The 16,437-nt window shown below is 38.4% G+C and overlaps 1 protein-coding gene across 2 annotated transcripts; it reads right to left on the bottom strand.

The window, feature by feature from the left end:
• Positions 1-299: 299 nt before the first annotated feature.
• eny2 (ENY2 transcription and export complex 2 subunit) lies at positions 300-1,952 on the bottom strand. Of its 2 annotated transcripts, none has more exons than XM_058405706.1 (5): positions 1,874-1,952; positions 1,334-1,409; positions 1,149-1,219; positions 650-724; positions 300-548 (listed from the first exon to the last, which is right to left on the bottom strand). In XM_058405706.1, exons 2-5 carry the CDS (start codon positions 1,399-1,401, stop codon positions 475-477), a joined length of 288 nt encoding a protein of 95 aa, XP_058261689.1. In that variant the 5' UTR covers positions 1,402-1,409; positions 1,874-1,952; the 3' UTR covers positions 300-474. The 2 variants fall into 2 exon arrangements, with proteins under 2 accessions (XP_058261689.1, XP_058261604.1); XM_058405621.1 differs by having other exon boundaries at positions 1,800-1,889.
• Positions 1,953-16,437: the final 14,485 nt, after the last annotated feature.

Consider the following 16,437-nt stretch of genomic DNA (forward strand, 5'->3'; position numbering starts at 1 on the left):
CAGCACACCTTCAGGGATCTAGTGGAGTCCATGCCTCGACAGGTCAGGGCTGTTCTGGCAGCAAATGGGGGACCAACACAATATTAGGCAGGTGGTCATGCAAGTTATGCCTGATTGATGTATATAAGCATGTGTAGACATGTAAAAACAAAAAATGTTATCCTTTCTCAGCTGTAGTAACCATATTTTAACCTCACCTTTTATTATTATACTTACATTTTAAATGTGAAATTTGATTTGTCAAACGTTTTTCTTTTTCTGTGGTACTCTTAGGCAACAAAGCAGTCAACACCATTCAGTTACAAAAATGAATAAACTTTATTGTTAAAACAACAAAATCATTCACCAGACTTTATTTCACTAAGGCAGTACACAAACAGATTAAAAAAAAAGAAATGAATGAACAAAAAGAAAAAGATCAATTTTACAGCTAGTGTGGCATTTCAGTTGGCAGAGAGTCCAATATCCTGTGCATCATGTAGAATGTTGGGCTAAAAAGGCCCTTATTCTCTGCAGAAGCTCCTTCTTTACACTGTCAGGCACCAGCGCTGAAAAACAGACATTTATTAAAATCACTGTAATTACTTACTTAGAGATCTCTGGTTTTGATAAACCAAGAGTTTGTAGAAAATGGAAAACAGAAGCCAACCTCTTCCTTTAGGAGTGACTCCAGCCACTAAGTCTTCTACAGTGACATTCTCAATCCCCTTTTCCTTGATGACATCTGTGAAAACAGTTTCGATGTAAGCATGAGGAGACAGAAATCAGTTTTGATGTAAGCATGAGGGGCTAGAAATCAGTTTTGATATGATACGAGAAGTCTTTAGTAATAAAACTTGGTCAAGTGGAGGTTGTATAATGCAACCTAATGTGTGCATGCACTCTGAAGTGAAATCACTCTGGTGGGAGAGCTCCTATTTAACCATGGTTGTGTGTTTTTTTGTTTTATTTTGTACAAGACAGCATTGATTTTCTTCACAGTATCATTGTTTAAGACTTGTTGATTATAAAAACCAGACTCCTCCAAACATGATCGTGACTAAGATGGCCATGGCCTATGGCCATTAGAGATGACGGTAAAACTGAGTGGACTTCCCAGCATATAATAAAGTCATCACTCCATGAGTCACTCCAGACCATGGTTTTACCTTTACAATGTGCTTTTAACTGATCTCTCCAGCCACACTCAATGAGCTTGGCTCTGAGCAGCTCCTTTAACCTGCAAAGCAAATAAAAAAAGATAACGTCTATATGTCCGGGAAATATATCTGATCTAAAGCAAAGCCAAGTTAGCTACGTAAATAACAACAGAAACAATTAAAATAAACCTTACCGCTCCCTCTCCCCCATTTCAATCAGCTTCTGGTTAATTGCAGCCCTCATCTGTAACTCTTTACTCATCACTCAGCCTGAGGGACAATAAGTTTTAGTTAGAAACAAACACACACACACACACACACATACAGACATGGCTCGCTAAATAGCTCGCTAAGTAATCTTAGGATAGACATTTCTCTTGGATGTCAGAAATTAACTAATCAACAGACAACCACGAGAATAATAAATAAAAATACATTTAAAAAGCGCAGTTTATCGCCGTATCACGTTTTTATGTGTGAACATTTATCTAAATGCTACAACAGCACAACACATGGATTAGCTAACGTTATTATTCTAGCCTGTTGACGCAGTGTATGCTAGCTTACACTTTTTGGCGCAAAGTTAAACCATGATACACCGCAAACGCAAAACACACAAACAGTGATGTCGGGATGTCGCTATATTATAAAAACAATTACCTAAACGATTGCAGAAATGGACATAATGTTTTCATTAAAGGATGCTACAGCACCTTGTGGCCAACGGACCCTACCTTATTTTAGTCCCCATGAAACACGCAGATAAGAAGAAAGGTTCCTACTTTTAAGACCTGGGGTTTCGAAGAGAAAACTGGGTACTGTAATTAATTAGGAACTGTAAGAAAATAAAATGAGGTAACTATATACGTCCTTTGACCATTTAAAATTATTATATTCTGTGTATTTAGTGATGAAGTAAATAAAAGCAGACGTTACCGCTACCGTGTCCAGGAACTGTGCCTAAAAAGGTACAAAAATGGTTTATACCAGCTTTATACTAACACGTATGAACATTTATTAGTTTAGTGTTCTTCTGATTTCCCTAGGACACTGATGAACCATATAAACAAAAACACTTCTCATTTTTCTAAACAGAAAATGGAGGCAGTCAATTGTTAACTTGTTAATCATGATAGCCATGTGATGGCAGTATTGCTTCACCTTGAACAGTCCTGACTGTTTGGACCTGAAGCAATGAATAGACACTGACCAGGCATAAGATTATGGCCACTTGCCTAATATTGTGTAGGTCCCTCCTTTGCTGCCAAAACGGCCCTGACCCATCATGCACTGTGTATTCTGACACCTTTCTATCAGAACCAGCATTAACTACTTCAGCAAGTTGAGCAACAGTAGCTCGTCTGTTGGATCAGATCACACGGGCCAGCCTTCACTCCCCACGTGCATCAGTGAGCCTTGTCCACCCATGACCCTGTCACCAGTTCACCACTGTTCCTTCCTTGGACCACTTTTGATAGATACTGACCTTCTAACACAATTTTGAGGATAAAATGTTCACTTGCTGCCTAATATATCCCACCCACTAACAGGCGCCAGGATGAGGAGATAATCAGTTACTCACTTCACCTGTCCACTTCCCCATTTTTTTTTTATATTTAAGGGTATTATTTTGAAAGAAATCTTTATTGATCTACCTTATGCCTGTATGAGCTGTGCCGAATTATACCCTTTTAACACAGTAGGCCAGAGTCCTTGCTTTAATAGCTACACTTCAACTTTCCTACTAGTTTTGCTGTAAATTTCAGTAGTTAATAAATTATGCTTTACGATATATAACTAAATAATAAACTATGAATATGCTCCCTCTGATTAATTCTTAATTTCTTTTATTGAGCCAGTTAGCAGTAAGGACCTATCCATGCTATGCTATGCTTAGCTCATAAATCTTGTACCCTACTTTTTTCCACACATACATTCTTGACTTGCATTTGACAGCCACCTTATATAAAGGAATGTGAAGATGTTTTAAATCCACTATATATAAAATACTGTGCAAAGATCTTAGCCACAAGCAAAGATGCCTTAATTAGAATTAACCATTTTGATATAAAATGGGCAGTAAGCAATAAACTACATCAATAAACAAAGTCAATATTTGGTGTGACAACCTATTAAAAATACATGTTTTATAAGGTTTCATAAGGAAATTGGTGTTTCTAAGCATCTTGCATTTCATCTGGAGACTCTTTTTTGAGAGTCTAGACTTTTTATTGTGAATTAAAGTGGTGAATTATGTAATATGTTACAGGTGTTCTTTTACTGACATACAACTGCTTTTTTTTGTTGAAAAACGAACATTTATTTATTTACTTTTATGTATTTATGTATTGTTTTTTTCCCTTTTAAATAGGGTACTTAGGATTTTTCAACAGTACTGTATACGATTTCCTATTAAACACAAAAATTCCTTAACTATCCTAACTACACCCACCATCACCTGTAAATGGGGAAAACTCCACAGTCCCACACTATACCCAGTGACCTCTCTGTTCTTATGAAACAGCAACTACAGGAACTGCACAATGCGTAAATGAGCACTGATACTGAATATACAAACACTAAATGGACTGTGATGGGAGCTCTGGTAAATGAAGACAGCATTAATGAATGAAATAAGGGCTTATAGAAACAGTGCCCTTCTTTCCTATGAGAAGTGACACTGATGTATTCTGGATATACCACAGCTCTGTTTAATTCTTAATTCTAAGGTTAGGAGGTGTTGATTGATTTTCTATAACAGCAACTCAGACAGCAGAGTTGGTTAAAAGGCACGAATTCCTCCTGTCACTCTCTTCCATGTCATGTGATTTTCTCAGTTCTCTATATAACTTTGTTATTGTTTTGGTTTAAGTTTCTCAAATTTAACTAGTTAATTTTGTTTTCTATGTCATTAGTGTCTTGCTATTAGTTAATGACACTGCATGTATATTTCCTGTTTATTTTCTTGTTCATGGTGTCTTCTCATGTATTGTGTCTTCTCTCTGGCTTCATGCTTTTTGCCACACGAATTACCTCACCTGTGTTTCCCTAGTATTACAGGTCCATGTAAAAATAATGTTTAGCCTTTGTGCACTTTACATTTTTATTGTACTTCCTTGTTTTAAGTTTTCACATGCTTGTTGTGTAGTCATTGTTTCTATAGTAACAACTTATGCAATGGGACTTCATGTTGGCAGATGCTCCACAAGTCCAATAATAAACTGATCAAAATGTGTTGTTGAATAAATATTTCTAATTAGCTTCAAGAGAGTGTAAAAACAGAAGACGGTAAGGGAATGTCTGTTATAGTCTGTTATAATGCTTATAAAGTGATCAGAGGAGCTAAATTGTCTCATGGATTGTCTATGACATTAAGTAAATGGATAGAAAAAATCAGATGTGTCATTCTTTAATGAATAAAAAAAAGGTTAGATTTTAAAAAATGTGAATCAGTTCTTGGTTTTATATTTTTAGTTCTTATGTGATTTTAGTGAAACATTATGACTTTACTTATGACTCGTTTTCAGCACACATTAAAACAACAAACCATGTGGCTCACATTAAAGAAATACACGACATGATACAAATCCATATTTACACATAAATACAATGATTACTCATCTCCTCGTCTCTTTTTCTACTCTCTCTCTCTCTCTCTCTCTCTCTCTCTCTCTTTAAAGCACACATTCGTAATCCCACACAGTGACAGTAATACATCCTAACGCACAGTGGTCTTGAAGCTGGAGAGGTACAGTATGCTGGCACTGGAGGTATTGAGCTGAAAGCCCTCAGCTGTCAGTTAGAGACTGCATTAAAGCCTGACATTTAGCCCACACCACAACAATGTGCTGTCAGACCTTGTTCACCGTCCACTGACAACTTATATTTGTTTATTATTTGTATTAGGAATTTTCACTGAATCAGTAATGTCTACACAGTCATGTTTCATTGACATACACTCTTTTATACAGTCCCAGTGCCATTAGATATCATAGTAATGTAGTGGTCTTTTAAAGGTAGACTGCATGATATATACACTATATTGCCAAAAGTATTCGCTCACCTGCCTTGACTCGCATATGAACTTAAGTGACATCCCATTCCTAATCCATAGGGTTCAATATGACGTCGGTCCACCCTTTGCAGCTATAACAGCTTCAACTCTTCTGGGAAGGCTGTCCACAAGGTTTAGGAAGGTTTAGCACATTTGTGAGGTCACACACTGATGTTGGACGAGAAGGCCTGGCTCTCAGTCTCCACTCTAATTCATCCCAAAGGTGTTCTATCGGGTTGAGGTCAGGACTCAATGTGCAGGCCAGTCAAGTTCATCCACACCAGACTCTGTCATCCATGTCTTTATGGACCTTGCTTTGTACACTGGTGCACAGTCATGTTGGAAGAGGAAGGGACCAGCTCCAAACTGTTCCCACAAAGTTGGGAGCATGAAATTGTCCAAAATGTCTTGGTATGCTGAAGCATTCAGAGTTCCTTTCACTGGAACTAAGGGGCCAAGCCCAGCTCCTGAAAAACAACCCCACACCATAATCCCCCCTCCACCAAAAGTTGTTCTCCTGGCAACTGCTAAACCCAGACTCGTCCATCAGATTGCCAGATGGAGAAGCGTGATTCGTCACTCCAGAGAACGCGTCTCCAGTGCTCTAGAGTCCAGTGGCGGCGTGCTTTACACCACTGCATCCCACGCTTTGCATTGCACTTGGTGATGTATGGCTTGGATGCAGCTGCTCGGCCATGGAAACCCATTCCATGAAGCTCTCTGCGCACTGTTCTTGAGCTAATCTGAAGGCCACATGAAGTTTGGAGGTCTGTAGCGATTGACTCTGCAGAAAGTTGGCGACCTCTTCGCACTATGCGCCTCAGCATCCGCTGACCCCGCTCCGTCAGTTTACGTGGCCTACCACTTCGTGGCTGAGTTGCTGTCGTTCCCAAACACTTCCACGTTCTTATAATACAGCTGACAGTTGACTGTGGAATATTTAGGAGCGAGGAAATTTCACGACTGGATTTGTTGCACAGGTGGCATCCTATCACAGTTCCACGCTGGAATTCACTGAGCTCCTGAGAGTGACCCATTCTTTCACAAATGTTTGTAAAAACAGTCTGCATGCCTAGGTGCTTGATTTTATACACCTGTGGCCATGGAAGTGATTGGAACACCTGATTCTGATTATTTGGATGGGTGAGTGAATACTTTTGGCAATATAGTGTATATATATATATATACATACAGGGGTTGGACAATGAAACTGAAACGCCTGGTTTTAGACCACAATAATTCATTAGTATGGTGTAGGGCCTCCTTTTGCGGCCAATACAGCATCAATTCGTCTTGGGAATGACAGATACAAGTCCTGCACAGTGGCCAGAGGGATTTTGAGCCATTCTTCTTGCAGAATAGTGGCCAGGTCACTACGTGATGCTGGTTGAGGAAAATGTTTCCTGATTCGCTCCTCCAAAACACCCCAAAGTGGCTCAATAATATTTAGATCTGGTGACTGTGCAGGACATGGGAGATGTTCAACTTCACTGTCATGTTCATCAAACCACTCTGTCACCAGTCTTGCTGTGTGTATTGGTGCATTATCATCCTGATACACGGCACCGCCTTCAGGATACAATGTTTGAACCATTGGGTGCACATGGTCCTCCAGAATGGTTCGGTAGTCCTTGGCAGTGACGCGCCCATCTAGCACAAGTATTGGGCCTAGGGAATGCCATGATATTGCAGCCCAAACCATCACTGATCCACCCCCATGCTTCACTCTGGGCATGCAACAGTCTGGGTGGTACGCTTCTTTGGGGCTTCTCCACACCATAACTCTCCCGGATGTGGGAAAGACAGTGAAGGTGGACTCATCAGAGAATAATACATGTTTCACATTGTCCACAGCCCAAGATTTTCGCTGCTGGCACCATTGAAACCGACGTTTGGCATTGGCAGAAGTGACCAAAGGTTTGGCTATAGCAGCCCGGCCATGTACATTGACCCTGTGGAGCTCCCGATGGACAGTTTTGGTGGAAACAGGAGAGTTGAGGTGCACATTTAATTCTGCAGTGAGTTGGGCAGCTGTGGTTTTAAGTTTTTTGGATACAATCCGGGTTAGCACCCGGACATCCCTTTCAGACAGCTTCCTCTTGCGTCCACAGTTACTCCTGTTGGATGTGGTTCGTCCTTCTTGGTGGTATGCTGACATTACCCTGGATACCGTGGCTCTTGATCACAAAGACTTGCTGTCTTAGTCACAGATGCGCCAGCGAGACGTGCACCAACAATTTGTCCTCTTTTGAACTCTGATATGTCACCCATAATGTTGTGTGCATTGCAATATTTTAAGCAAAACTGTGCTATTACTCTGCTAATTAAACCTTCACACTCTGCTCTTACTGGTGGAATGTGCAATCAATGAAGATTGGCCACCAGGCTGGTCAAATTTAGCCATGAAACCTCCAACACTAAATTGGCCAGTGTTTCAGTTTCATTGTCCAACCCCTGTATATATATATATATATATATATATATATATATATATATATAAATATATATATATATATATATGTATATATATATATATATATATATATATATATATATATATATATATATATATATATATATGTACCATGCAGTATGTATACTTAACCATGTCAGGGTTGCCAGGGTTTTGGTTTTGACTCCTACATATTCTAGTTTTGGCAGAAGGTAGTGGGTGGATTTTTTATTCAGCTGGCTTAAAAATAGTAAGCCGCTGCCATGATTTTACACTCCTGTTTTATTACATAGGAGGAATGGAAATCGTCTTATCAGACCTTTTCGACAAGTATAAACAAACAAATTATTTTATCGCTGCAAGTCTGATATAAAATTTGTCAGGACAAATTTTTCTTTCAGCGTGTGGCATTTTTACCACTGTTCAGATAACCATACACAAAATTTAATGGTTGAAGATAAAGCCTTCACATTTGAGATGCTTATGAACAAGCACTTGGGGCATCTCACAGAACAAAAATGGGTTTGATATCACCATTTACGTTGAAGATAGAAACATTTGTGTGGAATAAACTAACCTTTTTTGAAACTTATCTATGAATATATTGCCCCAAGTAGGCCTCTAAGTCCCTAAGCATCAACTTTCATATGAGCTATTAAGCACCACTGTGTATTGTGAGATGACAAAGAAATACCATGCTGAACAAAATCACCCCCAAAACAGGGAGATAATCCATTTTTTGGCCTTTGGTAAAAAGAGTTAAAGTGAACAATCAAACTTAAATCTAATCAGTTTTCATAAATATAAGCTCTGAAAAACAAAGAGAAGTTGAAATGCTGACATGGTGTACTGCACCACCTCTGTTGTGGGATAAATCTTTTTAATGCAAATAATAATTCAAATCATGCTCAGAGTGATAGAAGGGAGATTATGGAGTGGATAATGGCCATGGCAGGCATACTGCAGATGCTGCAAATCAGAAAGGAGTGTGCACCATGGTGAAACTGATTTCAACACTAGGAAAAAGAAGAAAAATGCATTTTCCTTATTTAATTCTAAAACCTTCTAGGCTGTGTGTGTGTGTGTGCATTTGGTTTTTGATATGTAGAAGTATTAGTAAGTAATATTTAGATCAAATAGATATTGTGAATTTGTGGTTTTATAGTATTAGAAGATAAACACACAATATGTTGAAGTGGTTAAGTTCATGAGAAGACTTGCTAAATGATGCAAAGCATACAATAATGCCTGAGGAACATGATAGCACTTCTTTAGGCAAGATGACAGTAAAAAAAAAACCCACTGTCAGGAATATTATCACCTGCTGATCATTACATTCTGTGTGATTATAATTAAATTAACTCAACTTCTGTGGCCACCTTATTGAAAAAAGAAGCCAGCACGATGCCATTTAAATGATGTTTGCATATATATATATATATATATACACTATATTGCCAAAAGTATTCGCTCACCTGCCTTGACTCGCATATGAACTTAAGTGACATCCCATTCCTAATCCATAGGGTTCAATATGACGTCGGTCCACCCTTTGCAGCTATAACAGCTTCAACTCTTCTGGGAAGGCTGTCCACAAGGTTTAGGAGTGTGTTTATGGGAATTTTTGACCATTCTTCCAGAAGCGCATTTGTGAGGTCACACACTGATGTTGGACGAGAAGGCCTGGCTCTCAGTCTCCGCTCTAATTCATCCCAAAGGTGTTCTATCGGGTTGAGGTCAGGACTCTGTGCAGGCCAGTCAAGTTCCTCCACACCAGACTCTGTCATCCATGTCTTTATGGACCTTGCTTTGTGCACTGGTGCACAGTCATGTTGGAAGAGGAAGGGGCCAGCTCCAAACTGTTCCCACAAAGTTGGGAGCATGGAATTGTCCAAAATGTCTTGGTATGCTGAAGCATTCAGAGTTCCTTTCACTGGAACTAAGGGGCCAAGCCCAGCTCCTGAAAAACAACCCCACACCATAATCCCCCCTCCACCAAACTTTACACTTGGCACAATGCAGTCAGACAAGTACCGTTCTCCTGGCAACCGCCAAACCCAGACTCGTCCATCAGATTGCCAGATGGAGAAGCGCGATTCATCACTCCAGAGAACGCGTCTCCACTGCTCTAGAGTCCAGTGGCGGCGTGCTTTACACCACTGCATCCGACGCTTTGCATTGCACTTGGTGATGTATGGCTTGGATGCAGCTGCTCGGCCATGGAAACCCATTCCATGAAGCTCTCTGCGCACTGTTCTTGAGCTAATCTGAAGGCCACATGAAGTTTGGAGGTCTGTAGCGATTGACTCTGCAGAAAGTTGGCGACCTCTTCGCACTATGCGCCTCAGCATCCGCTGACCCCGCTCCGTCAGTTTACGTGGCCTACCACTTCGTGGCTGAGTTGCTGTCGTTCCCAAACACTTCCACGTTCTTATAATACAGCTGACAGTTGACTGTGGAATATTTAGGAGCGAGGAAATTTCACGACTGGATTTGTTGCACAGGTGGCATCCTATCACAGTTCCACGTTGGAATTCACTGAGCTCCTGAGAGCGACCCATTCTTTCACAAATGTTTGTAAAAACAGTCTGCATGCCTAGGTGCTTGATTTTATACACCTGTGGCCATGGAAGTGATTGGAACACCTGATTCGATTATTTGGATGGGTGAGCGAATACTTTTGGCAATATAGTGTATGTGTGTGTGTGTGTGTGTGTGTGTGTGTGTGTAATCATTTTATTTCTATTATAATGAATACATGTGCCTATTTTTTTTCTTTGTTTGCTTTTGCTGCAGCTATTTTCAATGGTTCTGATACTGTACTCTGCTTGGACAAATAGTGACCGTAGCATGTGTTTTGGTAGGAGAGAATGTGTAGCAAATACACTGAAGATCTGTCTAAAATGAATGCTTGTGTTCCGTCAGGTGTTAAAAGGATGATGTAAAAATCATAGAATGGCTGTAGGAAGGATTTGTGTGTGTGTGTGTGTGTGTGTGTGCACATCAGGAAGTGAGTGAATGAGAGGCTGACGTCAAGTGCCTATGAATGAATGATGTCAGTGGGTGCATAGAAACCCATATTTACTATCATTCTACTTTCTTACTCATCAGTGTCCTTTCATTATCTTCAATACAAGAAGAGGGTTGTTTACCCCCCTCTTCACTCACTCACTCACTCACTCACACACACACACACACACAAACATCATATCCAGATATAGTTGTTTATTTGGCTTCTATTTCCACCTCTGAACTCAAAACCTTGCATCATTCAGAATTGTGAAACAGCACTGCATTCTTTTATTGTTGCCATAGTGACTAGACAATAGTTAAAGGCTTCTGTGTGGCTCTGACAAAAGCTGAATATTCAGTTCAGGGCAATTTCGTACCTTCATCAATTCTAATACTTCTGAGCTGACACCTTATTCAACTTGTACAGTGTACACTGTTTAAAACATTTGTGCTTATAATAAATAGCAGAGTAAATGTTTTCTTGGTGCACCTGAGAGGCTTCCTATACTCAAGTCAAAGTCAGGAGCTGGATTTTGATTAGTTTGGCTTTTCCTTTACATGCTGAATAAACATTTTGATTATAACCTCCTCAATCATTTCCCCCATTATGTTCCATGCAGTTAACCAAAATGAATCAGCCAAATTAGAAAGATAAATGACCCTGGCTTGTAATGAATTGTGTCATTAAAAATGTTTTTAAGCTTAGATGCATGGATTTGGTTTCAAATATCCATCCATCTATTTTCTGTACCACATATCCCAGCCTATTCAGGTGGGTCAGGGCACAAGATGGGACAACACCTCATGCATTGCCAACCCATCGTATACACACACACACACACACACACACACATACACTCACACATACTCACACATTACAGACAATTTAGAGATACTAGTCAGTCTTCACTGCATGCATTTGAACTGGAGGAGGAAACCGGAGTACCAAGAGGAAACCATGGGCACAGGGTTAACAACATGAAATTGCAGAGTATGGCAGAGGTGGGAATCGAATTCCCAACCCTGAAGGTTCAAGGCAAACATGCCAACTACTAAGCCACAATGCTCCCCTGCTTTCAAATATAAATAATAATATTAATCCTATAATAAAATAATTCTCAGTTTATGAATTTAGTTCATTCAGATTTGGTTCTCTGTCCAGAAACTCTGATCATATTTTTTAATTGTGATAAGTGACTTTATGTTCTCTTGACTCATTTATGTGCAAGATGACAATGTATAATAAGCAGCAAAGTCATATTTGGACTTGGAGACAAAGGTCTCCATGTCCACCATCTACATTACCTGGGCCACTCTGAGCTGTAGGTTGTGTCTTCTACAGCACTCAAATTACAACTCTACACACCCGCCTCCTGTCTTTTCCTTACACATAGTAAAAAAAAAAAACATTCTACCATCAGCGACATGTTTGTGACAGATTATTCATATGTTAAATTGAGTTGAGGAATAATATGTTGCAAAGCATTAGCTTCTATTGAGAAGTAGTGCAAAGCTCCTTATGGATTGAAGGTAAGGGGCAGCTGGCTGTAATGCAGAGATAAGAGCTTTTGAGACAAACCCTGACTGACTTGACATTTGTCTGGCAGCCATTAAACAGGGAACAAGAGTGAAAGGTATACGTATGTTGTAATTTATTATTCAACCTGAGACATGTCAAATAATTCACACAAAAATAAAACACAAGCCTTTGGTTATGTGAAATCGATTTAAGCTTCCTGATCAACAGGGCTGCCTTATTTGACTGTGAAATAGGGATAAATAGGTCAAGGCATTCGCCATGGTACATATGGTACAATGCACACAGTTCCATTTTTAAACAGAACTAACAAAAGCACAGGCTTATGATTAAAGCCTTTAGCAAAAATATAAGTATACTACATTGGTCAGATTTCAAGCTCGGGCACCAATCTCCTTCTCATCTAAAGTACAGTTTTACAAAACGCAAGTAAAATTCTCCCAGCAGAAGAGACAGTTCCTTGAAATGAATGCAGGACATGGAAACATGCATTTGCTTCTGATAACAGTTACTTTAACTTCATGCCAAGTTTATCTAGATCAACTTTGACATGTTTTACATACATCTGTCTTGTGATCCAGTTGAAAGCAAGAAACATAGAGAAGCTGCTTATGGTTTTTCCTAATAGTTGACTTATAAAATAAATAATATAGCTAGCTAGCTAAAGTTACCCCTGCATTGCCCCTTATCCTCTCCAGTCACATGATTTTGTAGTCACTGGAAAGGAAATCAGAATGACAAAAGTTTACTGTGCCAGTGGTTTATTCCAGTCAGTCTAAAACACATGGCTTTGGACTAGGGGTGGAATTCAGAGTACTCGTAGGTAACCCCCAAAGCAAAGGGAGAACATACAAACCTTCAGGGCAGGAATCAAACCCCAACCCTGAAGGTATGAGGCAATTTCACACATATCAGTAGATTTTAATTAAATATCGATGTGAACAATATGTTCAGTTTGTTGTAAAATTCAGTTTTGTCTCTCTACCTTCTAGGATGTTCTAATTTGCAATGTTGGCAGCCATATTGAAATTGCTATATTAAGTCAAGATATACAAGGAAAATAGAGAGATTATATTATATGTAATGTCCGTTCCATTAAATAAGATGGATTTTCTCAGGTTACAGTAACTAGTTCGATACAGCTATTGTTTTATGGATAGCAGTCTGCTGATGAGCAGTTCTAGACCAATTATATAGACAGACAGTTCATCACATCTCTTAATTTGTGGAAAAAATGATAATAAATGTAAATGCACAATATCTATATACCATGATTAATATTAGAGATTGAATGCCGCAGGTGCATGTCTTGTCTTAAATAAAATTCTGTGTCTGCTATTTTTGAGGACATTTGCATTCATCACATTCAAATTCTATTATTTTGTATTGTCGGAAATGAGCATTTAATGTGGTTTGTGAGGAATGGCTGTTGAATTGAGTTTTAAGTTTAACACCATTAAATTACAAGCATTAAAATACAATCACAACAATGCAATAGGATTAATGGGTAATAAAAAAAGCAAGAAACTGTAGAATAGTGCAGAGGCACACACTTAGAGATGAGGCTTAATGTATTTCCCTGTAACCAGTGCCATGTAGCCAATCAATATTTAGGGTCATGCATATTTTGACCTGGACTTAACAACACAGATAATGTAATATTGAGCACAATCAGCTGAATTAGACCATAAGTTGTGAAACTTGGTCCTGTATCGCCTGTCCTCTTTAGTGCTGAGCAGCACAGGCAGACGAATTACGCAAGAAAAATGAACTGAATTAACTACAATGTGTAGTTTTACTTTCTCTCTCTCTCTCTCTCTCTCTCTCTCTCGCTATCTTTGTTCTTCTAATTCTACTTCTCACCCGTCATGTGAGGAAGTCTGGAGCCACTGAGTGAACACAAAGTAATATACTGAGGCCATGTTTTGTTTCCTGTGGCCACAAATGAATTTTTTAAGGCCATAAGTTAAGCTACATTTTTTGAGATACTGTATATTATGGTCATTAAGTACTTAAAACTATTGTATTATAAAATGAGAATGGGAAAGAGAAACTCAATTGAAATTGTATATCACTTTAAACAATGGACTGAACACAAAGTAGCTTTACAGAATCCAGATATACAATTTAAATGTAATTATTTATCTTTATAAATCAGTTTCGTTAGACCACAAGTCCTGTACTGCTTGTGCTGCACATTTTACTCTTATTAGAGTAGACATACTGTAGTCACTAGCACTGTTACATGGATAAATCTGTAAGGGATTCTGGATTAGGGCGTCTGCCAAGTGCCATAAATGTAAATGGAAGCACTATTAGCCCATGGCACTAAATATCAGACTGAAAAAAACTGTTTTTATTCCTGCCAAATAATTGACTAAAGGCAAAATGATACGTCTCGGTTTTAATTTGCATGACAAATATATCAGAATATTCAAGATTCTGCACTTTTTCAAGCACTATTTGTAATAGTGACCATGTTAACTGTTTCATACAAAAGGTCAGATCTTCCTCATGTCTAATCACTTCTACTGAAGCATGTGTTCAGATGCCACACTGTCATTAAAGCAAAAAGGGGCTTTTACTAAATACTAAGAAACTCTGAAATTCAGGTAAAAATATTTTAAAGATTCCACTTTTCACTTGGCAGTAATATAAGTTGTAATAAAAAATTTGGTTGTATTCAATTAAAAAAAAGTGAAATAAAAGCATTTTTACTAGTGTTGGTTCTAATGTATTTTTAAAAACTTTGACCCCATTTAAAATACACATACACCGTACAAATCCATGAATAAGTTGGAGGACTGAGGAAGAATATTAAAGGTTAAAACTGAGGTAGGATAATTAGTGAAATGTCCTCAACTACTCATGAATGTTCATGTTATTTGCTATTCATCACCGTTTAATTAAAAAACCTAAGTACAGACTTTCTGGTCCTGACTGATACATTCACTTGTCTCCTGTATTTTCTGTATTTTACAGACCAGAGGATCAGAAGGCCACTTCGTCTTTCCTTCAACCAATTAAAAATTTATGCTATCATCCTTTTCTGTGATAAGCACATCTCTCCTGTGCAGGCATGCTAAATGCCACTCATAAATTAGCACCTCAAACACTGAAAGTCAGAGAGGATTAAACCAGTGCTGTGGTATGCTTCTTTAATGAGTTCTCCTTCTGGTGTCAACAGGATCAGCCTGCTTGGAATGAGACAGGGTGCAAATACTAATTGAGGATTTGTTTATATAATGACTTCTTAATGAAGTAACACAATGGTGCGTTATGCTAGCAGGTTGTCCAGCTGAGTTAGAAGACTGTGCTGTTTTTAAGGATGAGTTAGTCATTAGAAAAACATGGATGCCATCAGCTAATCAGATTTCAGCAATAAAATATCAATTAAACAGTATACTTGTGGTAAAATGTTCTTTTCTCTATCTTTCTATCTGCTCAGATTTTCTTATTAGCAATGTTGGCAGTGAAATAACACAACGATGTGTATGCTAGTGAGGTTCTTATCTTATACTGTATACATATTAGCTTTTATGAAGTTATCCTCTGTTCTAGAGGCACAGTATGGAGTTTAAGTGCAAGCTTTTTGCACACATTTCCACACATTGTGCTAGTAGATAAGCTAAATACATAGGTGTTTCAGGCAAAGTAAGTAAGGTTATGTTATCTGTTGTTTATGCAAAGCCAGTTCACCAGAGCTGATATTAGCTTGTGCTGATTGAATTGTGGATTTGTAGGAAAACCCCCTCACCCCGACCTACATGAAGGCCAACGGTCCATATTTAATTTTTTTTTTTCCCTTACCCACAATGATTAGACATTCTATTTATTACTGACTTTTTACTGTTTATTAGCGAATGTGACTGGTCATTTGCATTGTTGATCCAAAGTCAATAACTTAATAAAAAAAATACATTACATTTAACTAATGAGCTGAAGTAAATCTGTACTGATTTCATTTTAATGAGCTTTAGGAGTGCCTTTTAAAATCAGATGCACAATTTAATTCCTCAAGTCTATTTTAACTGCTTGAAACAAACAACATTTTATAAGAAGCCTGCACATAATACACATAAAACACTTTACACATATTAAAAAAAAAAAAAAATGCTGGGTAATGATTTAAAGTTCTTCATCAAATTTATTTTCCAATTTTAACACAATTCAAACATTAGTTGTGTTGAGAGCATTGCAGCAAGTTGTGCTACCTCATACATTATGGACAGGTGTTTTTTTG

This window comes from Hemibagrus wyckioides, linkage group LG01 (genome assembly GCF_019097595.1).
Source record: "Hemibagrus wyckioides isolate EC202008001 linkage group LG01, SWU_Hwy_1.0, whole genome shotgun sequence".
NCBI lineage: Eukaryota > Metazoa > Chordata > Actinopteri > Siluriformes > Bagridae > Hemibagrus > Hemibagrus wyckioides.

Coding starts and splice junctions, on each gene's coding strand:
- eny2 (XM_058405706.1), bottom strand. CDS start 1,401: ATGAGTAAAGAGTTACAGATGAGGGCTGCAATTAACCAGAAGCTGATT. Junction 725..1,148: donor GTTAAAAGCACATTGTAAAG/GTAAAACCATGG, acceptor CTGTTTTCACAG/ATGTCATCAAGGAAAAGGGG. Junction 549..649: donor AGTCACTCCTAAAGGAAGAG/GTTGGCTTCTGT, acceptor TCTGTTTTTCAG/CGCTGGTGCCTGACAGTGTA.